The 27,415-nt window shown below is 44.3% G+C and overlaps 1 protein-coding gene across 1 annotated transcript in view; it reads right to left on the bottom strand.

Annotated features, from left to right (window-relative positions):
• Positions 1–9,267: 9,267 nt before the first annotated feature.
• LOC309548228 (guanylate cyclase soluble subunit beta-2-like) overlaps positions 9,268–27,415 on the bottom strand; it is a gene marked incomplete at its 3' end in the record, with an annotated part of 70,561 nt that continues 52,413 nt past the window's right edge. The window contains exons 11-14 of the mRNA XM_082248180.1: positions 27,138–27,284; positions 22,049–22,203; positions 17,449–17,615; positions 9,268–9,404 (exon numbers count right to left, since the gene is read on the bottom strand). Of these exons, the coding sequence (XP_082104306.1) occupies positions 9,268–9,404; positions 17,449–17,615; positions 22,049–22,203; positions 27,138–27,284 (606 nt within the window). The remainder of the gene's footprint in view (positions 9,405–17,448; positions 17,616–22,048; positions 22,204–27,137; positions 27,285–27,415) is intronic.

Below are 27,415 nucleotides of genomic sequence, written 5' to 3'. Positions count from 1 at the left end.
CATTGTGTGTACTAGGAATTAGGCTAGGTTCACACATTTCTGGCTGCGGTTTCAAGTCTGGAGTCCGGTGCGGTTTTATTCACCGATTCAGGTGCAAATTTGAACTTAAATTCACACCTAAACCCGACCGAAAATTGCAGAGGCTCCATTTCAAAAAGGGACCACGGCCAGCCTGGATATGTGTGAACCAGCTTCATTGAAAAGCGGTTCGGTTTAAATGTTATGCGAATTGGATGCGTTTTAAACCACATATACTGTATGTTCGGTTTAAATGTTATGCGAATTGGATGCGTTTTAAACCACATATACTGTATGTGAACTGAGCCTAAGGGCAAGTTCACAGCATAGAAATGCAGTCTGGATGCGTTCCAGATGCTTTGCATGCACGTTTTTGATGCAGTCCAGTGCATTCCCCCCCCCCCCCTCTTTTTTCTTAAACTTAAATAAGGATATGTGTGTTCCAGTGTGTTTTTGATGTGTTTTACAGCGTTTCAGTACAGTTCAGTGCAGAAAAAATGCAGCATGTTCTACTTTTTTTTTCTGGAACTGGAATGCACTGGAACTGTAGGCAATGGTGTAAACTATGTCATTGGAAACCATTTAACCTACTTTCCATGCGTTTCTGATGCAGAAAAAAATGCACTGGACTGCATGTGGTGTGAACTGGCCCTAAGTGAACTGACTTTATTGATTTATCTTACATTGAATATTTTACTTTGATGAATGTGATATTTCTGACAAATGAGTCATGTGACCTTCATATTTCATGCAGAATCCTTTAGTGAATTGACCCCATATTATGGGTCCTTTCACACTGGGAGGATCTTTTTGACAGAATTTTCTTGCTCCCTGATGATCGATCCCCTGATCAGGCGGATGACAGGATCGCCCCTGCTCACTATGCTGAGACGGAGCTGTCAGAGTCCCGATCTCCTCTATGGGGTGATCATGTGAAAGCGGACCGCCTGTCCCTTTTCTTCCAAACCGATCCTCCAGACAAATGGAAAATAGGGTCACCATCTGTCCGGATCGGATAGCAGCGGGTGTCAATGGACATGTCACTGCTGACATCTGCCGCTCTATAGGGGTGAATGGAGGGGTCCGATCATGTCCACCAGAAAATGTGACAGGCAGACCTGAACAGAAAGCCCGTGTAAAAGGGCCCTTTATCTTAATCTAGCATTGATGGTGCATCATTGTTTTTATACTGAACTCTTAATTCTGTTGACACTTTTTTTAAACCATATGTCTTTTTTTTTTTTAATTTATATATTTAGAGCCATACAGGGTACATGTAGGAAATATTGAAAAATATGTGTATGTATAGAAGAACTGTAGATACAAAAAACAAAGAAGCAGGGTTAATGCAGCATAAAGGACCACTCCCCAGCGGAAATAGATTATTTTGGCATGGTATATGCGAGTACATCATAGAGGGCCATATGGTGTAAAATGGCTAATAACCATCAAATCTTCTAAACTGGTTTAGAAAGTGAGCAGGGAGTGGATACATGAATCCAGGTGGACTCAGGAGTAAAACAGAAACACAAAAAAGAAAGAAAAATAGAAGGGGTAACAAGGCTGACTTAATATATAAGGGATAGCGGATGCAGGTGGGTGTATTTGATATTGTCAAGAGTATACAATGAATCTTAAATCTTCTTGGAATAGGGAAGTATGCCATATAAAGATTTAGCGGCTAATTGTGTGAGGATAGGGTGGCCTAGGTAGTCAGGATATGGAGGCATTCATTTTGAACTTTTATCCAAATGTCCCGAATAGTGTGGAATTTAGTGATTTGTAAATGGGCTTTGGCAAATGTATGTTCTAAGAGAGAATAATCATTAAAGCGGAGTTCCACCCAAAAGTGGAAGCTCTGCTTATCTGTCTGCTCACCCCTATCCCATGCCATATTTGGCACCTTTTGTGGGGGGGAGCTAGGTACCTGTTTTTGACAGGTACCCATCCCCACTTCCGCCGGACCTCGCCGTGGCAAGGTACATCAGAAGTTTGCACCCCCCATCCTCCTTTCCCGCCACCAGGCCATTCAAAAAACACAAAGCCCTTTGCGCACGTGCAGCAGGGAATCCCTTACAGGCTTTGGTGGGAGCAGCACCTGAGAGCCAATGGAAACATCAGCTGGGCTGCCAAAATCACTGGATTCCAGGACAGGTAAGTGTCCTAATATTAAAAGTCAGCAGCTACAGTATGTATTTTTCCTTGGGGGGGGGCTGGAGCACCACTTTAAGAATATTGATAATTTGTTAAAGAGAAGGGGGATATTGCTTTTCCAATTATGGGAAATAGCTAAGCGAGTGGCAATTAATACATGAGTGTAGTAGATTAGTCCATAATTCAATCCCTATTCCAGTAGGGCCAATTGAGGTAAGATAATAACAAAAACCTTTAATTAAGGTGATAAACAAGTTGATATTATTCCAAAAGTTTGTGATGCAAGGACTCTCCCACTAGATATAGAGTGGAGCCCCATCAATACCAAAACCCCTCCAGCATTTGGGAGATAGAGAAGGAACGATTTTTGATAGCTTGTTGGGGGGTATAATACCAGTTGTGCAATAATTTTAGAAGGGATTTCCAATGTCCACATTTGGAAAACTTAATGTGCTTTCAAACTGCTTGGTGCCATTGTGCAAGTGATATTGAGTAATGAAGAGAATCTTCCCATTAAGGAAAGTTTTTATTCTGAAGTTGAGGCTGTAGAGGCATTTTTTAAATACAGAAAATCCCTTTTGCTGGTGGTTTATGATGGTTGTAGAATTGCAAAATATCCTTTGTGATAGTACATTAAGCCCAAGATACCAAGGAGAGGACATGACGAACATATATGTAAAAATCCTTATAGGATAGTTCACTAAAAAGGTTTTGGAACTATTTACACTTTTAATGCAACTAAAATTCATTAGTTTTGTGCCATTATACTGTAGTCAACTACTATAACTGCTTTCAATCACAATTTTTTAATTGACTGTAATGGTGCATTTGTATGGGAACTTTTGCATACATTTACCTGATTAACAAAGTGTAGATGCAGTTTTATAGGTGTTAGGACATCTAAGCATGTAAAACTGTTTTCTAAAATCTGCATTGATTCTGCTTTATCTGTTCTAATTACCATGTAGAGCAGAGGTGTCAAACTCAATTTCATCGCGGGCCGCATCCCCATTATGGTCCCCCTTAGAGGGCCAGTTCTATCTGTAGCCCAGCACTATCAGAATTCCAGAGCCCCCACCCCCTCATCCCTTATTTCACAGTGTATTCCCTTTACCATGCGCTGCTGCTGGGAAGAAGCTGGAGGCAGAGCTGGGAAGCAGCAACTGCAGTGTCTGGAGAAGGGCTGGAGTCAGCTTCCGGAGTCTGCTGAATGCTGAGACCAGTGGAGCTGGAGAGGAGGGGGTGCTGCAGATGCACAGAGAGGTGCAGGATCTGTAGGAGGAGTTGTGTCTTCCTCTCTGCTGCCAAGTGCTAAGTTGGGGGGGGGGTCCTCTATGCAGCTACAGGGGGAAGCACAGGATCTGGCAGAGGAGATCTGTCCTCTCTGCTGCCATCTGCTGAGACAAGGTGGGGGCGGAAATGAGGGAGATGCAGCAGCTGCAGGAGAGGTGCAAGGGCCACATGGAATGGCCTGGAGGGCCAGATTCGGCCCGTGGGCCTTGTGTTTGACACATGTGATGTAGAGAATAGATATCCATAATCTAAGTACTACCCACCTGGAGGACATTTAATCAGTAGAATCCCACCACAACTATATGGCTGGCTACCACAGATCAACTGTGACCAAGGCCAAAAGTGAGGCCTCTGGTTTTCATAAAATTGTAATGTTTTCTGTCCAGAGCAGTATTTACATCTAGGGATTATCTAGGCTCAGCTCTGTTGATAATGAGGTGTGAAACTTGGAGGCTCGTGTGTGGGAATTGCCATATTCCCTGTGTCCACATAGGCAATTATCACCTGTTGCCTTGAAGGAACAGGTGTGACCGCTCAGGGATAAACTGCTTACTTGCTTGCTCATTAGAGAGCATATCCAAAAATTTAATTGTACTCCACCTTGCTGAAAAATCTTGCAGAAAAAAAGCTCTTTTTGTACACTGCAATTACACAAAAGTTTATTTTTCCCTGTCCCAAAGTAGACCACACTTTAGAATTCACAAGCTTTTTTTCCTCTTAAAACAAAGTTTATTGAAAACAATTGCAACAGTGCATTACATTACATAAAGGAAGAAAACGCCAAAAGGCAATGGTACATTCAAAACAGAATTAAAAGCATCCATATTCAAAAGGGAAATGTACAGACCACTTGATGGCACACAAGGTTTATCCAGGAACATAACAGGATTAAGGTGCATTGTGATAGGCCAATCGTAAGGGAGACAACAAGGACAAAGTCAAAACTAAAGGAGACAGGTGCAACAACTCAATAAAGAGGGAAGTCTAATCGGAGCAGTTAGCAGCATTTTCCAACCATCTCCCCCACACCTTCTCACATTTGGCAGGACAACCCCCTGTGGCGGTAAATCCGTTTTTTTATATAACAGGGTGGAATTCACGTCTGCTCTCCATGCCTGAAAAGGAGGTTGGGGGCCGCATCCATGTTCTGGCTATCAGCTTACGGGCACAAAAGGAATGTAGAGAGGAATTTATCTATTTCCGAATCGGGGAATAAACCCAGGAGACATACCCTTGGGTCCAACTGTAATGGGGAGCCCATATGATCGTGCAAGAATTTGACAACCTGGAGCCAGAAGGGTTGAACCAGAATTCACAAGCTTTAAAGGATAAGTTTACATTTACACAAAAAATAATAAATGCACATTTTTTTGCAGAAAAAAATATGCATTTATTATTTCTTGTTTCTGGGGCCAAAGCATTGCATATTACGATGTGCTGATCGCTGGGGCCACGCAGGTCTCCTGCATACCTGTCAGTATATCTGTGTGCCCATAAACAGATACAATCTGACAGGACTGATCTGACATCTGACTCAATTAAATATCACAGCACTGTGGTAGTTCATTGAAAACTACAAGCTGAAAGCCGAAAAGGATGTCGGGACTTGTCGTTTTCCATTCACAGAGGACTGTGAATGATTGAAGTGTTTTTTTTTTTATTGTGACAGCTAGCGAGGGGGGGGGGGGTTAGCTCCTCATTAGCTGTCAGATTTGGGGGGGAGGGGCGGGGGTTGGCCTGTTCGTAACATGTTACACCCTAAATATGGGTGTAACATGTTACAAAAAGTGAACTTATCCTTTGTGTACATGCCAGCAATACCAAATAATATTATGGTTTGGGATAAAACAAAGCATCCATTTCTTGCCTTGATTGATAAACACTAGGACTTTTATAAGGGAGAGCAGATATTATCCACATGTGCTATACTCCTGCAGCCTGCATTTTAAAGCCCACTCATAAAATACAGGCCACAATGTACAGTCTTCTGTGTGTTACAGGCATCCCTTAATGCAGCAGAGAGAACCCTTTGACTGAAGGATAGACCATTGATTTTTAAATGGACCCCTTATCAGATGTAGTCACTGTTTGGGTATTCATGCAGCCACGGGTGTTGCAGTTGTTTGAATACAATACCCAGAAAACACTCACTGTTGGGCATGGCCTGGATTTATCTATGCATGTGTGGCTAGCCTTAAGGCCCTTACACACGTACCGATTGTCAGCCGTAAATGTTCAGCCAACGTCCGATCGGCCGATTGTCGGCTTGTTAGTATGATGCTTCCGACAACCGACTGCGACTTTTCGGCCGAACAAAATCTGGTCTGCATGCTATAAAATGTTTGCTGGCCAACAACAGAACTGCCGATTGTTCGTCAGTCAGTACAGATTTCGGCCGACAAACATCAGATGAGCAAGACTGGGCATGCTCAGAGAAGAAAAAACACACGAAAAGTAGACCAGCACATGACATCACTTCTGCAGTTGGTTGTTGGCCGACAAAATTCGTGTGCAGTCTAGAGCACATTTCAACCAAAACAACAACACTGGACAAAAGACGGCCGATCGTTCGGCCGACAATCGGTGCGTGTGTACGGGGCTTTAGAGTTCAATGCTTTCAGTCATTTTGGTGATCACAAGCCTAAGCCAATTTAAACACTGCTTAGTTTTCATTCGGTCTGCCTGCAGCATAAAGAAACGTGTGAAGACCAGGACTGTGCTTTTGCTTTCCATCTGCACCATCTACTTTCCATTTTCTTATCTGTGTATTCCCTAAGGCCCCTTTCACACAAGCTTTCTGATCAGGTCCACCTGTCAGTTTTTCAGACGGACCTGATTGGACACTCCATGCACCCCTATGGAGCAGCGGATGTCAGCGGCGACATGTCCGCTGACACCCGCTGCTATCCCATCCGCCAAATCCAGACGGATGGTGACCCTTTTTTCCATCCATCTGGAGGATCAGATCAGTTGAAAATGGACAGGTGGTCCGTTTTCATCCAATCTCCCATAGAGGAGAACGGGGCTCTGACAGCTCCATCTCTGTCGTCTGCCTGCTCAGCGGGGATCAGCGGATCAATCCCCCGCTGAGCAAAACAGAGTCCGCCAGGCGGAAAGCCCATGTGAAAGGAACCTTATTGCAACATCTCCCCACCTCCTCCTTAACTTTTGCCAACAGTTCTCAGTGACTCTCAGGCTTCTCCTTATCACCACTACTATCTTCATCTCCACTTGCTTTGCTTTTCTTGTTCACCTCATATAATGAAAAAAACAGGAATCTTCACCAGCACACCTTGGTATAGTAATATTCTCATCCTTTATTCACCTAAAACCATTATTGTAAGCTGAACCTCACAGGATCACACAGCACAATTTCCATTGATAATATTACACTTGCCGTTCCAGTAACTTTGATCACCGGGAGGAAGAGAAATTATACATACAATGAAAACTTGTAGGAGTGTTGTAAAACTCCCCATGGTGCTTTCATATTTTTCATGGGACTAGATAGTGGTGTTGAAAGCTGACCCATTCACTGTTTTGTATTGGACAGTCCATAATCGGTGGCCTTTTTAGCTAAAAAGAAGGTGTGGGAGGTGGCACCCCAGATCCCAGCATTGCTTGAGAGTGTTTAAATATTCCTGTTTGAGAATCTGAAGGTGCTTAGGAAGATGTGTATGTGCACTACAAGATGCCTTCATGTTTGTCATAGGGACAGGTGTAGTTAAAGGGGTTGTAAAGGTTCGGATTTTTTAAAATAAAAATAACAGACATGTAATACTTACCTGCTCTGTGGGGGTGCCCCAGTGGTGCTCCTCCTCTTCATCTGACACATCGGCCCCACCCCCTGCTCCCCTGTCACTGGATTTGTTTGACAGCAGCGGGAGCCAATGGCTCCTGCTGCTATCAATCAGTCCAATGAGATGAGAGTCAGCAGCTTGTGCCGTTGGGGTCCTGCACGGCGCTGGAACGAATGGGCTCAATCCCTTTATTCACTCAGTAATGGATGACTAGTAAAAGAAAACATCTTTGTTTGTGCATAAACAGATAATACACTAAGGCCCGGGTTCACATATGTGCGAATTGGATGCGGTGTCACTACTGGTAGCATGAGGCAATACCTGGACCCTTTAGAGGTTGCACAGGCAGTCCAACTCCTCCAGGATGGCACATCAATACGTGCCATTGCCAGAAGGTTTGCTGTGTCTCCCAGCACAGTCTCAAGAGCATGAAGGAGATTCCAGGAGACAGGCAGTTACTCTGGGAGAACTGGACAGGGCCATAGAAGGGCCTTAACCCATCAGCAGGACCGGTATCTGCTCCTTTGTGCAAGGAGGAACAGGATGAGCACTGCCAGAGCCCTACAAAATTACCTCTAGCAGGCCACTGGTGTGAATGTCTCTGACCAAACAATCAGAAACAGACTTCATGAGGGTGGCCTGAGGGCCCGACATCATCTAGCTCACTGCCTGGCACAGTGGAGCTCGATTGGCATTTGCCATTGAACAGCAGAATTGGCAAGGTGTCCTCTGCTTTTCACAGATAAGAGCAGGTTCATCCTGAGCATAGGTGACAGACATGAAAGGATCTGGAGAAGCCGTGGAGAACGTTCTGCTGCCTGTAACATCGTTCAGCATGACTGATTTGGTGGTGGGTCAGTGATGGTCTGGGGAAACATATCCATGGAGGGACACCCAGACCTCTACAGACTAGAAAATGGCACCCTGTCTGTCATTAAGTATCGAGATGAAATCCTTGGACTCATTGTCAGACCCTACGCTGGTGCAGTGGGTCCTGGGTTCCTCCTAGTGCACGACAATGCCCCGCCTCATGTGGTGAGAGTATGCAGCCAGTTCCTGGAGGATAAAGGAATTTATATCATTGAATGGCCCCCACGCTCGCCTGACCTAATGCAATAGAACACCTCTGGAACATTATGTGTCGGTCCATCCGACGCCACCAGATTGCACCTCAGACTGTTCAGGAGCTCTGGGAAGAAATACCCCAGGACACCATCTGTCATCTCATTAGGAGCATGCCCCGATATTGTCAGGCATGCATACAAGCACTTTGGGGCCATAAAAACTACTAAGTACAATTTTGAGTTGCTGCAATGAAATTTAAGCATGGACTGGCCTGCTGCATAATTTTTTCACTTTGATTTTCAGGGGGTCTTTGAATTCAGCCCTCTGTAGGTTGATCCTTTTAATTTCCATCAAACAATGTGGCATCCTTTCCTTCCTAACACATTACCCAGTCCATATCAGTATAGATATCCAGCATGATATTTTTCCCCATTAAGATCCGATGTGTTTTCAAAGTGTCCCTTTAATTTTTTTTAGCAGTGTACAATGTCACTGAACAGCTTATTACCATCTAGAGCAGGGATTCTCAAACTACGGCCCTCCAGATGTTTGCGGAACTACACGTCCCATGAGGCATTGTAAAACTCTGACATTCACAGACATAGCTAGGCATGATAGGAATTGTAGTGCCTGAACAACTGGAGGGCCATAGTTTGAAGACCCTTCTAGAGGAAGAGATGTCTCTGAAGCCTGTCTGTAAAAGTTAAAAAACCAAGGAAATAGAATGCAAGGAAATGTTTACAGTACTAGCTGGAAAATAGTGCAATTTTTCCTTCCTGTAGAGATAGACACTGATTATTTTTGTACTATTTGTTCTAAAATAACGTTCAGTCAAAAAATATATTGCACTTACTGAGAACTGAGAAGAAATGTTTCATGAATATATATAATTAAACAAAATGTTTGCCAAATTGTAAAAATGTCATCTGCAATTTGTCTATAGAACACGGCATGTTCTTGAAGTAGCAGTGGTTGTGGGCTGATTGTTTGTATCGCTGGTCTTCTGGTCTAATGCAACTTCATCTTCTGTTCCATTTATCTCATAATCCTCTATGGTTTCTAGGTGATCCAAAACTGCAATAAAGAACATTTGTTATACAGTTGTATTCAAAATAATAGCAGTCCAACATCACTAACCATTATGAAGAGCGTCTACAATCGCTTAATTTATTCTCCCTGGAGAAGAGACGCCTGAGAGGGGACATGATAGCAATTTATAAATACCTCAATGGTGATCTCAGCATAGAAAAAAAGCTGTTCAGTAGCAAGGATTGCATGAGAACTCAAGGACATACAATGTGATTAGAGGAGAAGCGTTTTGACCTCAGGCAACGCAAGGGGTTTTTTACTGTTAGGGCTACAAGATTGTGGAATTCTCTACCACAAGAGGTAGTTTCTGCGAGAAGTATGGTGGCTTTCAAAAGACTCTTGGAGGTACATCTCAAGGATCAGAACATTAAGGGGTATGAGAGATGATTACGGCCACACACACCTACACAGGTTGAACTGGATGGACTATTGTCTTTATTCAACCTCAACTACTATGCAAACCAGATCAATAACTGTTTTTGGTATAAATTCTATTTCTACATGGCAAATAATTTACTAGTAGGTGTAGAGTAGAGTAAGGCTCCTTTCACACGGTCTGCTGTCCGTTGCGAGCCGTTCTCTGTTCAGTGGGGATCGATCCGCCGATCCACGCTGAGCAGGCGGATGACAGCTTCGTCTCCGCACTGTGTGTGTAGAGGGAGGTGTCAGAGCCCCGCTGCTCTCTATGGGGGAATTGGATGAGAGCGGACCGCCTGTCCACTCTCATCCGATCCCATCCGATCCGATCCCCAGGACGGATGGAAAATAGGGTTTCCATCCGTCCGGATTTCACAGACAGGATCAGATGCGGATGGCAGCGGGTGTCAGCAGACATGTCACCGCTGACATCCACTGCCCCATAGGGATGCATGGAGGATCCAAACAGATCCGCCTAAAAACTGACAGGAGGATCTGATCGGATCATTCGCGTGAAAGGGGCCTAATAGAAAACCAACAGTCATGACATGCATGCTGGTGATTGTGTGTAATTGAATCATTAATTGACAGGGACATGTTCAAAATAATAGCAGGTGGAGTTTAATTAGTGAGGTCATTCAGTCTGTGAAAAAACAGGTGGCCCTTATTTCACCACTTCAGCTCCGGAAGGTTTTACCCCCTTTCTGACCAGGCCATTTTTTGCGATACAGCACTGCGTTGCTTTAACTGACAATGGCATGGTCATGTGACGCTGCACCCAAATAAAATTGATGTCCTTTTTTCCCCAAAAATCAAGCTTTCTTTTGGTGGTATTTAATAACCTGTGCAGGTTTTATTTTTAAACAAAAAAAGACTGCAAATTTTGAAAAAAAAAAAAAACAATATGTTTTACTTTCTGCTATAAAGTATATCCAATAAAAAATTGTAAAAAAAATCTATTTTTTTTTATAAATTTAGGCCAATTCTGCTACATATTTTTGGCAAAAAAAAAAAAAACAATAAGCGTATATTGACTGGTTTGCGCAAAATTTATAGCGTCTACAAACTATGGGATAGATTTAGTGACTTTTTTTTTTCTTATATTGTTTACTAGTAATGGTGGCCAATCAGCAATTTTATCGGGACTGCAACATTGCAGCGGACAAATCTGACACTAAGTGATACTTTTTGTGGACCAGTGACACCAATACGGTGATCAGTGCTACAAAAAATGCACTGCCACTGTATAAATGACACTGGCAGGGAAGGGGTTAACACCAGGGGCAATTAAAGGGTTAAGTGTGTTACCTATTAGTGCTTTCTAACTGTGGGGAAGTTACTTTGACTAAAGGAAAACAGAGATCTGTGTTCCTGCTTAGCAGAAACATGAGATCTCCATTTTCCTCTCTGGCAGAAAGGCTGTCTGCTTTGCTTACATAGGCAGACCACCGTTCTGCCTCTCTATATACTCCCTGGGTTCTCGGCAGACATCATGTCCCCAGGACCCGCTGATTGGCTCCCGCTGTATCCAATCACAGCAGGAGTGGGGCTCCGGCAATGCGCACCCTAGAGTCAAAGAAGAAGATGACGTATAGGTAAGTGAATTTGCGCTTAATGGCTGCCCTGCCACAGTATATGAACGTGGGGCAGTCCTTAAGTGGTTAGGGATGAAGGCAGCAAATGCTGGGTATAGTGCATTTCTCTCTGAAAATCTGAGTAAAATAGGTCGTTCCAGACATTGGTCAGAAAAACAGCGCACTTTGAATAAAAAGTTGATTGAAGAGGGGAAAACATATAACGAAGTGCAGAAACTGATAGACTGCTCAGCCAAAATGATCTCAAATGCTTTAAAATGGCAACCAAAACCAGAAAGACGTGGAAGAAAATGGAAAACTGCCATTCGAATGGATCGAAGAATATCCAAAATAGCAAACTCAGTCAATGATCAGCTCCAGGGTGATGAAAGAAGATGTAAAGTTACCTGGGAATACTGTAACAATTAGAAGACACCTATGTGAAGCCAAGCTATCGGCAAGAAGACCCCACAAAGTGCCATTGTTGAAAAAAGGACGTGCTGAAGAGGTTAAAATTTGCCACAAGAACACACTGACTGGCCTAAAAAAAAAAAAAAAAAATGGCACAACATTTTGTGGACTGATGAAAGCAAGATTGTTCTTTTTGGGTCTAGGGGCCACAGACAGTTCGTCAGATGACCCCCAAACATTGAATTCATGCCACAGTTCACTGTGAAGACAGTAAAGCATGGTCGGGCAAGCATCATGATATGGGGATGTTTCTCATACTATGGAGTTATAGCCTATTTATTGCATACCAGGGATTATGAATCAGTTTGAATACATCAAAATACTTGAAGAGGTCATGTTGCCTTATGCCAAAAAGGAAATGCCCTTGAAATTAATGTTTCAACAAGACCCAAACACACCAGTAAGCGAGCAGCATCTTGATTCCAGACCAAAAAGATTAAAATGATTGTAAAGTCTTGTTTTTTTTTTTTTTTAATAAAAAAATAACAAACATGTTATACTTACCTCCTCTGTTTAGTTGGTTTTGCACAAAGTAGCCTGGCTCCTCCTCTTCTCCAGTCCCCCGTTCCTGTTCCTGGCTCCTCCCTCCTATCGAGTGCCCCCACAGCAAGCAGCTTGAACTGCAGCTCCGTGTGTCTATTCAGACACTGAGCAGCTGTTCGACCCCACTCCCTCTCTCTCCTGATTGGCTCACTGACTTTGATTGACAGCTGTGTGAGCCAATGACGCCTGTATCTCAGCCAATCAGGAGGGAGAGTCCCAGGAAGACCGAGGGATTCGTGGACATCGCTGGACAGAGAGGGGGCACAGGTAAGTATTAGGGGGTGCTGGGGAGGTTGATACACACATAGAATACATTAGATAAAAAACCTTCCTGCCCTCCTTTTACTGTCTCTCCTTTTGATATGTTGCTGGTTTAAGTTTTTTGCTTGATAATGCTTTTCTCACTGATCTACAGTCAGTTTTGTTTCTGTCATGCTGCACTTTCTAATGTTGCCGTATGTGGCATTTGTTTTTTTTTTTGTTGCCTTTGAATATTTCAATAAAGAATTTGAATTTGTGCTCCCCTGGTCCCCCCTCCCCTACTGTGCCCCCCTCCCCCCCCTGTGCTCCCTTCCCTCTTCTGCTGGCTGCTGCAGGGGATGTGTCACAATAAAGAACCAGGAAGGGTCGGTAAATATGTAATTTACCAGCACCTTCCTTTTCTGAATAGACAGAGTCATAGTCAGTGACATTGTAAAAAAAATAAAATAAAATGATAAAAAATAATACAATTAGAATACCAAAAAAATAAAAACTACTGACACCAGTGGGTGAACTTCCAGGATCGCAAAGGTCACACTTGCAATCGGGCCCTGGCATTCCACCACCGTGGGGATGCCCCAAGATGGCAGGAAGGAGGCCCACTGCAGAACTTGTGAAAGGGTCCCACAGTGGGACCGTAATAAAGGACTCCGAAACGAGAGTAAAGGGCCCCAGGATCAGTGGGAAGAGCCCCAGACTTGAAGGGAAGGGCCTCAGCCAGGGGTCTTAGGGACCCTTCATGGTTTCTTGCACCAAGGCCCTGAAGGTTCTAGTTACGCCTCTGTTCCCTTTTATTCACTTTCTGTTAAATAATAACAAATGTGAAACTTTTTTCTTTATGCTTTGACTTGGATTAGACAGTGCAGTGTTCCCAATACATTTGCATTTATGGAAAAAAAAGATATTATAACAATTTTGAGCTTTACTCACTTTTTAAAACACACTGCTATTATTTTTAACACAGCCATTTTTGTTTTTAGCAACAGTACATGATCCATGGGCTTGTCAACATTCTTTTGTCATGGTAGAAATTCTTCAGAATGAATCAATTCTAACATGGGAAAAGGGGGCAAATGCCAGGAAACAGCTTTTCATCAACAGAAAATGTGCAACAACACAAATAAGAAATTTAAAAAATGGAACCCTCCACCACAGAAACAATATAGATGAGCAACCTTGTAAGCTCAAAATCTTCCTATCCAAGAGGTTACACACAATGTTACTCTCCTCAAATTCTTAGGGACTGAAGCCAGGACTCTTCACTCTAGTACATCTTCTTTGATGTTGGTATTCTTGCAGTACATCCTTAAATTTCTCTTGAAAACACACAAAAAAGTTTCATCCTCACCTGTGAAAACCTAATTTTCAAATAAAAATATTTTTTCATTTTCTCAGAAGATTTTATGGGTAGGATTATGTGAACAAACCTCTGAATTATTTAATTTATGTGTTCCTAGTGAAAGGTACTATTGATGCTACAGCATACAGTACAAAGTTATGTTAGACAGTTGTGCCTCTCCAAACAGTTTGGGGAAGGCCCTTTCCTTAGAAGACAAGGAAATCGCATATCCCAAAACTAAGAGGATTAATTTTCATTGATTCTGTTGTAGGGCTTTTTGATTTCCTTTAGACCTTCTCACCATAATGTGTATGTTTGTACAATCCCATGGGGTCCCAAAACCCCACTCCATAGAAGCCATAGTATCCATACATTGCATCGTTGATGGACAAAAAGCCTGAAACAGCTGTATGCAATTTGAAATAAATGTCTTTATAATATTAGGCTAAATTAGCATGATAGACCAGCAGTTATGGATGCGTATCTGGCTGATGCGGTGCAAAGGAATAACTTGCTTTGCACTGCCCATTGTCCTGAAAAAATGAATATTTATATTATCAAGGGTATATGTAATGCAATGAGACATGAATATCTTCTGTTCTAAAAAGACTTTACTGCGCTATGCACTGATTCGGTTGGAGGGATTTTATAATTTCTTTGGTCCCTTCTCACCAGAACCTGCATAATTATACTGCCTCATCGTGTTTGCTTTGAAAGAGAAAGCAATAGTACAAATGAAGAACTATAATTTACTGTACATGAGAGCGATCAAATGTACACGTGTACCTAAAAAGCATTAAAAAAAAATGATAATTCTCCAGTGGCGGCCCGTGCATAGCAGGCGCCAGGGCGCCGCCCCCTACCCCTAAAAAAAAGAAAAAAAAAAAGAAAAAAAAAATGACAAAGCGAACAAATAAAGTTTTACAAAAAAAAAATTGGGTTCGCCGGCCTTTGTAATGGAAGTGGTGGCTAGAGGGGGGGGTGGGGTTACGTCCCAGAAGAGGCGCCGATCGGCAGCCTTCTGGGGGCGTAACCCGATCGCAAGTCCTTGCGATTGGACAGCCCCACTTTCGGATATCCTGGCTGTGATTGGTCCAGTCTCCAGCCTGGACCAATCATCATCCAAGACATCCGATCCCTGACGTCACAATGGGGGCGGTGCCGGTGCGTGAGTCAGTCACTCACCGTCACCGCCGCTCGGAGGACGAGGGAGAAGCCGCTCTCCTTCCCGCTGCCGCCGCCGCCGGACTGGATCGAGGAGGGAAGAACCCGCCGCCGCCAGGTAAGTGCATTAAATTGAAGGGAGCACGCACGCTGCACTCTGCATTGATGGGGGACAATGCTGTGGGCACTCTGCATTTATTGGGGTACATTGCTGTGGCACTCTGCATTTATTGGGGTACATTGCTGTGGCACTCTGCATTTATTGGGGTACAATGCTGTGGGCACTCTGCATTGATTGGGGGACAATGCTGTGGGCACTCTGCATTTATTGGGGGACAATGCTGTGGGCACGCTGCATTTATTGGGGTACAATGCTGTGGGCACTCTGCATTGATTGGGGGACAATGCTGTGGGCACTCTGCATTGATTGGGGGACAATGCTGTGGGCACTCTGCATTTATTGGGGTACAATGCTGTGGCGCTCTGCATTTATTGGGATACAATGCTGTGGCACTCTGCAATCATTGGGGTACAATGCTGTGGGCACTCTGCATTTATTGGGGTACAATGCTGTGGCGCTCTGCAATCATTGGGGTACAATGCTGTGGCACTCTGCAATCATTGGGGTACAATTCTGTGGCACTCTGCAATCATTGGAGTACAATTCTGTGGCACTCTGCAATGATTGGGGTACAATTCTGTGGCACTCTGCAATCATTGGGGTACAATGCTGTGGCACTCTGCAATCATTGGGGTACAATGCTGTGGCACTCTGCAATCATTGGGGTACAATTCTGTGGCACTCTGCAATCATTGGGGTACAATTCTGTGGCGCTCTGCATTTATTGGGGTACAATGCTGAGGCGCTCTGTATTTATTGGGGTACAATGCTGTGGCGCTCTGCATTTATTGGGGTACAATGCTGTGGGCACTCTGCATTTATTGGGGTACAATGCTGTGGGCACTCTGCATTTATTGGGGTACAATTCTGTGGCACTCTGCAATCATTGGGGTACAATTCTGTGGCACTCTGCAATCATTGGGGTACAATTCTGTGGCGCTCTGCATTTATTGGGGTACAATGCTGAGGCGCTCTGTATTTATTGGGGTACAATGCTGTGGCGCTCTGCATTTATTGGGGTACAATGCTGTGGGCACTCTGCATTTATTGGGGTACAATGCTGTGGGCACTCTGCATTTATTGGGGTACAATTCTGTGGCACTCTGCAATCATTGGGGTACAATTCTGTGGCACTCTGCAATCATTGGGGTACAATGCTGTGGCACTCTGCAATCATTGGGGTACAATTCTGTGGCACTCTGCAATCATTGGGGTACAATTCTGTGGCGCTCTGCATTTATTGGGGTACAATGCTGAGGCGCTCTTTATTTATTGGGGTACAATGCTGTGGCGCTCTGCATTTATTGGGGTACAATGCTGTGGGCACTCTGCAATCATTGGGGTACAATTCTGTGGCACTCTGCAATCATTGGGGTACAATGCTGTGGCACTCTGCAATCATTGGGGGACAATGCTGTGGGCACTCTGCAATCATTGGGGACAATGCTGTGGCGCTCTGCAGTGATTGGGGACAATGCTGTGGCGCTCTGAATTGAAAGGGGCATGCACGCTGAACTCTGCATTGTGGGGGCACAGCACAGTGTTCATTGCATTGAAGGGGGCACAGCACAGTGTTCATTGCATTGAAGGGGGCACAGCACAGTGTTCATTGCATTGAAGGGGGCACAGCACAGTGTTCATTGCATTGAAGGGGGCACAGCTTCAAAGTCACGCAATTTTTTACTGCGTTTTTTGGCGCGAAGCAATACCTATCACATTTTTCTTTTTGCGCCCCCCAAAAATTTTGAGCACCAGCCGCCACTGTAATTCTCAAAACAGCAGTACCTACTTTACAAAGGTTCTTACCCTTCCTCACTCTCCCTTCTTCCTGCCCTTCACATCATGTTCCACAAACTACTTGTGACCAGGACAAGAAGTAAGGGACAGCAATTAAAACCCATCAGAGGACGTAACCCTTCCCCACTCTAAAAATGTCTTTATTGCTATCCCTGCTGTTTATTTTGGATCCCTGTTGGCGAAATTCCCTGATCTTTCCTTTTCCATAGTCAACTGTTATTGGGACGAAGTGAAGAAAAGTCTCCCCAAAAAGTGGAAAAGTAAAAGCAAAACTTATCAATTGGCTTGCATTGGCTTCAATTAAAAAATTTACAAAATGTGAATAAAAAGGCCGTCACTTACCGGCAGACAGATTATGTTCTGCCTGAGGGTCTTCACATGGCATGCCCATAATTTCCTCTTCAGTTAGATGTAAATTCTTTATTAGGAAATATGTGTTCATTTTCCCTTTGCCTTTTACATCAATAATTCCTCTGTCCACGATGTCAAAGTCCTTGTGTTTCAAGGCCCTGTAGAAGGATTTAAATAAAAGTTTTTTTTGTTTTTTTAATAAAGAGACCCTAAAAAAAATCGTACCACCAACACCCTGCAAGTAAAGAGGTATTATCAGGGCTACTGTTAGAAATCATGGGGCCCCGTACAGCCTACCCAAATTCATCAAGATAATATTATCACTAAATCATTATTAGCGGACACAAACATAAAAACCCGTGTTTTATTTGATTTTTACATTTTTTTTTTTAAATGTAAAATTTTTTAACAATTTTTTAATTTTACATTTTTTTTTAATTATTTATTACAATTTTAATTAATTAATTAATTGTTATTATTTTTTAAAATTTGTTATTTTTTTTTTACAGGACAGGGAAGCACACAGGAAGGGGTGTCAGAAGCTGGCAGAACAGGGAGGTGTCAGAGAAGCAATTACAGGAACGATGTCCTGTGTCTGTGTCTCTTTCTGCAGCAGGTGAAAGCTGGCAGGAGGAGGAGACACTGGCATTCAGCTGCTGCAGAGAGCTGCACAGGGCTTCCTTCTATACTTGCCCCTCCGCCCAACCGCACTGATTTCCTGTGCTGTTGGTGGGGCCCCCCTGTGTGCCCGGGCCCCCTACATGAGGATTGGTGGTTCGCTCTATCAGCGACCCTGACTACAAGTGCAGGAGCAGGAGAAGCAATTACAGGAATTATGCCCGGTGTCTGTGTCTCTCTCTCTGCAGCAGCTGAAAGCTGGCAGAAGGGGGAGAAACTGGCATTCAGCTGCTGCAGAGAGCTGCACAGGTATTCTTTCTGTAACTGCCCCTCTGCCCAACCGCACCGATTTTCTGTGCTGTTGGGGCCCCCCTGTGTGCCCGGGCCCCCTGCAGGAGGATTGGTGGCCCCCCCTATCAGCAGCCCTGGGTATTATACAGTATTTTCCCCTCCAGTAGCCCATGTCTTCTACCTCTGCCCTGTTGCAGTGCTGCAGCATCCCTCAATGGCTTTGGGATTCTCTACTTCCTGGAGTGTCAGATGCTTTTGTCTCCCAATGTGTGCTGAGATTCTCATCATCTGACCTTTATGTAACTGCTGCATCTCATAGTGACATAAGGGTCAGTAGAAGGAGCCCATAGCCTGTGGTGCAGGGCTCCTAAAATTCTAAAGAGACTGACAATGGCTGCAGCGCTGGAATGAACAGGAGGTAGGAAACACAGGTCACAGTGGAGGGGAGTATAATGCTCCTTATCTTTTGGGGTACTGCGGGTACAAATGTTTTCAGAAAATAACATAGTCTCTGAAACCACTTGACCTCTCGAAAGTTTTACCCCCTCTATGACCAGGGCATTTTTTGCTATTCAGCACTGTGCTACTCTAACCTTCAATTGTGCGGTCCTCCAACACTGTACACAAATGAAATTGATATAATTTTTTCACACAAATAGAGCTTTCTTTTGTGTGTATTTTCATCACCACTTCATTTTTTTTTTTTTTTTTTATCTTTTTCTATATAAAAGAAAAGAGACCGAAAATATAGAAAAAAGACCCAATATTTTCTACTTTCTGTTATAAAACCTATCCAATACAAATAAAATTTCTTCATAAATTTAGGACAAAAAATATATTCTGCTGCATGTCTTTGGTAAAAAAAAAAAAAATCCCAATAAGAATATATATTTTGTTTGCCTTAAAGCTATCAGGATTTATTTACTAGAACTAGAGAGTGCAAAATCAGTTACACTTCTACATAGAAACCAATCAGCTTCTAGGTTTTTTTGCCAAAGCCTAATTGAACAAGCTAAGGTTAGAAGCTGATTGGTTTCTATGCAGAAGTGAGACTGATTTTGCACTCTCTAGCTTTAGTAAATAAACCCAATAATGTCTAAAAATTATGGGATAGATACAGTGCTCAAAAAAGAGACACTTTTTAATCAGAGTATAGAATCAACTCAAATAAACTCCTGGGATATTGATCTGGTCAGTTAAGTAGCAGATGGGGTTGTTAATCAATTTCAGCTACTTTGGTGTTAATGAATTTAACGACAGGTGCACTAAATGGGCAACAATGAGACGACCTCCAAACAGGAATGGTTTTACAGGTGGAGGCCACTGACATTTTATCCCTACTCATCTTTTCTGACTGTTTTTCACTAGTTCTAGGGTCAGTGTCACTACTGGTAGCATGAGGCTTTACCTGGACCCTATAGAGATTGCACAGGCAGTCCAACTCCTCCAGGGTGGCACATCAATACGTGCCATTGCATAAGGTTTGCTGTGTCTCCCAGCACAGTCTCAATAGCATGAAGGAGATTCCAGGAGACAGGCAGTTACTCTAGGAGAGCTGGACAGGGCCATGGAAGGTTGTTAACCCATCAGCAGGACCGGTATCTACTCCTTTTTGCAAGGAGGAACAGGATGAGCGCTGCCAGAGCCCTACAATATGACCCCCACCCATATGGAAAAAATATATATTTCCAATATATTTAGGGGAAAAAAAATTAGAAATATATTGAATATGGCCAAAATTGTAGCATTTCAAATATATTTCCAATATATTTGGGAAAAATAAAAAATGTTTTTTAAAAATATATTTTAAATATATTTTTCTTCCATGTGGGCAGTAAGCCACTGGTTTTAATGTCTCTGACCAAACAATCAGAAACAGACTTCATGAGGGTGGGTTGAGGGCCCGATGTCCTCTAGTGGGCCCTGTGCTCACTGCCTGGCACCGTGGAGCTCAATTGGCATTTGCCATGGAACATCAGAATTGGCAGGTCCACCACTGGCACCCTGTGCTTTTCACAGATGAGAGCAGGTTCACCCTGAGCACATGTGACAGATGTGAAAGGGTCTGGAGAAGCCATGGAAAACGTTATGCTGCCTGTAACATCATTCAGCATGAATGGTTTGGTGGTGGGTCAGTGATGGTCTGGGGAGGCATATCCATTGAGAGACGCACAGACCTCTATAGGCTAGACAATGGCACCCTGACTGTCATTAGTTATCAGGATGAAATTCTTGGAGCCATTGTCAGGCCCTATGCTGGTGCAGTGGGTCCTGGGTTCCTCCTGGTGCACGACAATGCTAGGCCTCATGTGGCAAAAGTATGCAGCCACATGTTGGAGGATGAAAGAGTTGATACTATTGAATGGCCCCGATGCGTGCCTGACCTAATCCAATAGAACCCCTCTAGGACATTATATTTTGGTCCATCTGAAGCCACAAGGTTGCACCTCAATCTGTTCAGGAACTCAGTGATGCCCTGGTATAGATCTAGGAGGAAATACCCCAGGACACCATCTGTCGTCTCATTAGGAGCATGCCCCGACGTTGTCAGGCATGCATACAAGCACGTGAGGGCCATACACACTACTGAGGTCCATTATGAGTTGCTGCAATGAAATTTCAGCAAAATGCATTAGCCTGCTGCAACATTTTTTCACTTTGATTTTCAGGGTGTCTTTGAATTCAGCCCTCTGTAGGTTGATAGTTTTCACTTTCCATGATGTGGCATTTTTTCGTTCCTAACACATTACCCAGTCCATGTCAGTATAGATATCCAGCATGATATTTTTCCCCATTAAGATCTGATGTGTTTTCAAAGTGTTCCTTTCATTTTTTTGAGCAGTGTATATATATATTTAAAAATTGATCAGTTCTAATGTACTGATGGCCTGTCACATTTCTTCAGGCCCTTAAAATGCCAGGATAGTACAAAAAAAAACAAAATGACCCTTTTTTGGAAATTAGACATTCCAAGGTATTACATAAGAGGAATGGTGAGTTTTTTGAGATTGTAATTTTTTTTGTCACATTTTTTGGAAAATGAAGAAATGAAATAAAATAAAAATGACTGGTGCGGTGGTGTTCAGGGATAATGACTGGTGACAAATATTTTTTTTATTTAATTTTTAAACAGATTTTATTTTTTTTTTTTACAGTGATTGCTGTTACAGTGATGAACACTGTAACAGCAATGTTTTGAACTGTCATTAATGTTTTTTTTATTCATGACAGCTTGCTTTCTGTTGACATGTTGTGAAAATTAGTCATAGGGTTATTGTCAGGTTAACCTATACATACTGAAACTGCTAAGGCTGGCCATGCATGGTTCGAACCATTAATGGGCAGGTTAAATGTACCAAGGTGATCAATCAATCAACTTTGGTACAGCCAGCTTGCTGGATTCTCTTGCAATTATCGCTAATGGCTGCTATAACCGTTAGTGATAAACAATGTCTCGAAGGCAGGGAAATCCGTCCCCGCCGGAAAAAGACAATGGCCCAGCAGGAGGGTTTCCCGCAACAACACTGTTTGCGTTGATGGGGAAATCTAGCAAATTTGCTTAGTATATGGCCTAACTTTGGTCTGGGCATTCAGCTATTGTGTTCCTTAAATGCTGCAAAAATATATTACAAATAGCCTATTATATTCTTAGATTTTTTTTTTTTTTATGATGCATTCTTACTGGAAAGTTGTTGGACTAAGGTGGATTTTATCAGGAACCCCATGACTCTCCATCCTGGAAGCTGTATTCACAGTGTCTCCGAATAGGCAGTATCTGGGCATTTTATCACCAACAACTCCTGCTAGTACAGGTCCTGTGTGAATCCCAACTCTGATCTAAAATGAAAAAAGTAAGTTCTCAATGGTTGTGCTGTAAGTGTATGTTACCAGCAGCATGCGGTTTTTATGTCATTTGCATAAACAAGATGAAAACTACTTGTTAAATGTTTTTGAAAAACATCTTCAGAATCCTCGCAATCTGAATGTACACCTACAGTATATCTGATCAAATATAACATATGATATAAACATGAGACATAGTCAGAAAAGTGGACTTAGCCATTAAAGTGGTTCTAAAGCCTTAAGGATTTTCACCTAAATGCATTCTTTGGAGGGAGCACGCCAGAGGCGTAACTAGATTTCTCAGGGCCCCGGTGCAAGGAATCATGAAGGCTTTTGCTTGCGTATCTTCTGGCTCTCATCTCGGCATTGGTTGACGTTCCCGCTTTGGCAGACAACTGGCTTCTACTGACTACCCGCTCTGGATTTGACCCTGGCTAGCACAACCATACATCGATCCCTAAACCGGATCCTGGCTTGTTCCTGCTCTTTCTTAACCTGTGCGGTTATTATTGTTGTTTTTCTCAATAAACATCATTTTACCTGCATTTCCGTTTGGTCTGGTTTCCTGGCACCCTGACACTCATGCACGGGAGAACGTTCATTTATGCCCTCCCTGCAATAAGGCCTGCACTGTAGCCGTCTTTCGGCTATGGCACGGGTGGGTAGTGGTTAAAGTGAATGTGAACCTCAACAATGAATTTCCTTGATTTGCCTCCTTAGGATTGGTTAAATCTGACCTGGGGAATGGGATCAGTGGCAGGGCTGGTGGGGAGAAGGGGAATGGCATCAGCAATAGTTCTGGTGGGTTGAGAGGTAATGGGATCAGTGACAGGGCTGGTTGGGAGAGGAAGAATGGGATCAAAAATAGTTCTGGTGGGGAGAGTGGGGAATGGGATCAGCAGCAGGGCTGGTGAAGAGGGGAATGGGATCAGTAATAGTGCACCATGGCGATGGTGGTGAGGGGGGTGGGAGCAGTGGCAGCATTGGTGGTGGTGCGGGGTGTGGGATCAGAGGTGGTAATGGTGGGGAGGGGCTTGGGATCAGTGGCGGCAATGTTGGTGAGGGGGGTGGGATCAGTGGCGGTGGTGGGGAGGGAAGTGGGATCAGAGGCGGTGATGGTGGGGAGAGGCAAGGGATCAGTGGCGGCAATGGTGGGGAGGAGGGTGGGATCAGTGGCAGCGGTGGTGGGGAGGGGGGTGTGATAAGAGGTGGTGATGGTGGTGAAGGGGGGGGGTGAGATTAGTGGCGGCGATGGTGAGGGGGGTGGGATCAGTGGTGGTGATGAGGGGGGGTGGATGGTGGGGTGGGATCAATGGCGGTGGTGAGGGGGGGTGATGGTTGGGAGGGGGGTGGGATCAATGGCGGTGGTGGAGATGGATCAGTGGGGGCGATGGTGGGGAGGGGGGTGGAGGAGGGGTGGGATGTTGTGTCATCCTCCCCCACCACCACCACCTCTGTCTTACTGATCCCATCCCCCCACCACCGCAGATCTCATCCCTACACCCCCCCCCCCCCAACACCTCTGTTGTAGATAGGGATGAGATCTGTTCTGTGCCAGGCATGGATTCATTAAGAGGCAGCAAGCCAGCAAGGGTGGAGTTTGAGATCAAAATTCTTCAAGGCAAGTTCACTTACATTATCAGTTGAGTCGGTCAGAGTCAGATGATTCCCCCTCACTCAGCAGCTCCAGCCAGGCAGGCACGCTTCTAGCGGGCAGCATGTGGTCTCTTCGGAGAGGGGAGAACTCCTCCTCCCCCTGCACTCTATTGGTGTCAGCTGGTCAGCTGACTTTCTTTCAGTGTCCACCCCTGCCTCACTGCCTTCTCTGTTTATTGGAGGATTGGCAGGGCTGAGGGCGGTGCAGGCAGCAGCAGATTGCTTTACAGAAAACTTAGCCCAGCCAGCCTCCTCTTAGCAACCGGCCGCTGTAGACACCTCCTCCCCCCCCCCCCACGCACAATGATCGGGGAGGGCGGCAGCCAGTTACAGACTCAGTAGTAGCCACTAGCCAGAACAGTCAGGCGGACGGACGGGCCCCCTCATGCTGTGACCGCGGTAAGAGAACAGGGGCTGGTGGGCCCCCCCTCAGGTGGCGGAACTCCAGGGCCCGGTCGCAAGCGCGACTGCTGCGACCCTGATAGTTCTGCTACTGGAGCACGCACAGGTGCCCCCATGGAAAGGGATCCCTGAAGAGTAAAACCATTGCACAGAGCAGGTAAGTATAACATGCTTTTTATTTTAACAAAAAAAACCTGAAGGTTTACAACCACTTTAAGGAATGAAGTGAAGGGACAACACTGAAGAAATGACACTTTGCTACAATGTAAAGTAGTGAGTGTACAGCTTGTATAACAGTGTACATTTTCTGTCCCCTCAAAATAACTCATCACACAGCCATTAATGTCTAAACAGATGGCAACAAAAGTGAGTTCACCCCTAAGTGAAAATGTCCAAATTGGTCCCAAAGTGTCAATATTTTGTGTGGCCACCATTATTTTCCAGCACTGCCTTAACCCTCTTGGGTATGGAGTTCACCAGAGCTTCACAGGTTGCCACTGGAGTCCTCTTCCACTTCTCCATGATGACATCACGGAGCTGGTGGATGTTAGAGACCTTGTGCTCCTCCACCTTCCATTTGAGGATGCCCCACAGATGCTCAATAGGGTTTAGGTCTGGAGACCTGCTTGGCCAGTCCATCACCTTTACCCTCAGCTTTTTTCACAAGGCAGAGGTCGTCTTGGAGGTGTGTTTGGGGTCGTTATCATGTTGGAATACTGCCCTGCGGCCAAGTCTCCGAAGGGAGGGGATCAGGCTCTGCACCAGTATGTCACAGTACATGTTGGCATTCCTGGTTCCCTCAATGAACTGTAGCTCACCAGTGCCGGCAGCACTCGTGCAGCCCCAGACCATGACACTCCCACCACTATGCTTGACTGTAGGCAAGACACACTTGTCTTTGTACTCCTCACCTGGTTGCCACCACCCACGCTTGACACCATCTAAACCAAATAAGTTTATCTTGGTCTCATCAGACCACAAAACAATGGTTCCAATAATCCATGTCATAAGTCTGCTTGTCTTCAGCAAACTGTTTGCAAGTTTTCTTGTGGGGGGCCCCAAAAGCCCGATCTGTGGATCCGCGGTCGGGTTGCTGGCTGCAGTTGTAAGCAGAGAGTGTGTGTTACACTCTCTCCTACACTGCCCAGACCCAGCACTGACAGCCCCTCCCCTCTCTGCATGGACGGGAGTGAAGAGAGAAAAAGCTGGACCTGCTCCTCCTCCTCCCAACCTTCTCTTCCCATGTGTGCTGCAGCTCTGCCCACACTCCAGCGCTTTGCTCAGAAAGGGGATCAGTGGGCAGAGCCCAGCAGCTGGGAACAACAGGGGGAATGAACGTGGAGGATATGCAGACTGCATGAGCCTCCTTCCGTCCTGGGGTGTGGAGTGAAATCATCATCCATGGTGACTGAAGTCTCCCCCTTCCCTTCTCTCTCCTTCCTCTGAATCAGTACAATAATGTAAGGGGTGCTCTGCAGACTCTAATGTAAAGGGGGCTTTGATGAGCAAAAACCCACTTACATCAGAGTTCCTCTTTACATCAGAGTCCACAGAGTTCCCCCTTACATCAGAGCGCCCCTTAATCAGGGTTCCCAGAGGACCCCTTACTTTAGAGTAAGGGGTGAGAGGAGGAGTAGCCTGATGTAAGGGGGGGGGCTCTGCGTACTATGACGTAACGGGGGCTCTACAGACTCTAATGTAATGGGGGGCTCTGCGGGTTTCTGATGTAAGGTTTTGCGGACACTGATGTAAGGGAGGCTCTGTGGACTCTGATCTAAGGGGGGACTCTTGTGATTAAATCCATATGTTAAGAAGTTTTTTTTTTTGACAAAATATATGTATAATATATACTACAAAAAGATTAGCTGTGTGCCGCTAAAGTGTTTCGTGTGTGAAAGGGTCCCGCTGCAGGACCATAATAAAGGGCCCCCTGATGGAATTAAAGACCCCTGAGATCAGTGGGAAGGGCCCAGGACTTGGAGGGAAGATCCGGGACCAGTGGTCAGGCAGGCCCTTTATGATTTCTTGCATCGGTGCCCTGAGGGTTTTAGTTACGCCTCTGGCTAAAGCTGAATAAAAGCCTCTCACAAGTGTCAGGTGCTGTAAAAGAGCTTTGTCATAGACTTCTATGGAGGCTTTAGAGATGATTTGAAGCACCATGAAGTGACCCTATGCGCTTTCATGGTGCTTAAAAGCATCTTCAAAGCCTCCATAGAAGTCTATGACAAAGCTCGCTCTACAGCACCTGCAGCTTTTGAGAGGCTTTTATTCAGCTTTAGCTGCGCTTTGTTTTGGTGGTATTGCAGGTATGAGATATCATCACACACACACACACACAGGGCATCTGCTAAGCTTCATTAAAGCTTCAAAAAGGCATCACAGAAGCATCAAAAAAACATCAAAGCATGTTGAAGCGGTAAGTGCTTTAATGCGTTTTGAAGTCAAGGCAAGTGTTGCCCTTTAAAAGCAGTTTCAGCAAATCATTTTTTTTCTTTTTGGGATAAAGTTTTTATATTAAAAAAAAAAAAAAAGCTGATCATTGTAAGCACCGTGTCCGTAGTAAATGGTTTGTCTCAATCCTGTAACTGCTGCATCTGCAGGACAGCTAGTTCTGTTGAAAAACATCAGATTTATTGGCCAGATCACCAGGTGAAAATAAAGGAAATAAAGCCTAAAAAACGAATGCAGCCATCACATCTAAGAACTGGTAAGCTGCAGTATAATACATTTTGGTTTTTTACCGCTTTAAGGATTTTTTAGATATATTTATGGTCAATATGTTAAATGGACAGGTTAGAATTTGGTAGCATGTACTGTAATTTTCTGTGTCTGCCATCAGGGGAAATACAAACGCTAAACATTTCAGTCACCTGGATAGGATCTCCAGTTATGGGATTGATAACTTCTCTGGCTGCAATTCTCATGCCAAGTGCAAAATTTGCAACTCTCTCCACGTGAGTTTCCACAGGAACGGGAACTCCTCCCACCACCATATATGCATCCCCTATAGTTTCTACCTGTAAAAGAGACAAGAAAGAAGTTGGTGGGGTTTCTATTTTTTTTTTATGGATGTACTTAGTCCAAGGTATTCTATATCTACATTATTTGTGATAACTTATAAGAAACCATAAAGACATTTTTAGTTTAA

This window comes from Pelophylax lessonae (genome assembly GCF_965119305.1).
Source record: "Pelophylax lessonae genome assembly, chromosome: 2".
NCBI lineage: Eukaryota > Metazoa > Chordata > Amphibia > Anura > Ranidae > Pelophylax > Pelophylax lessonae.
The sequence above is the reverse complement of the archived record's forward strand: the minus strand, read 5'-3'. Positions and strand labels throughout refer to the sequence as shown.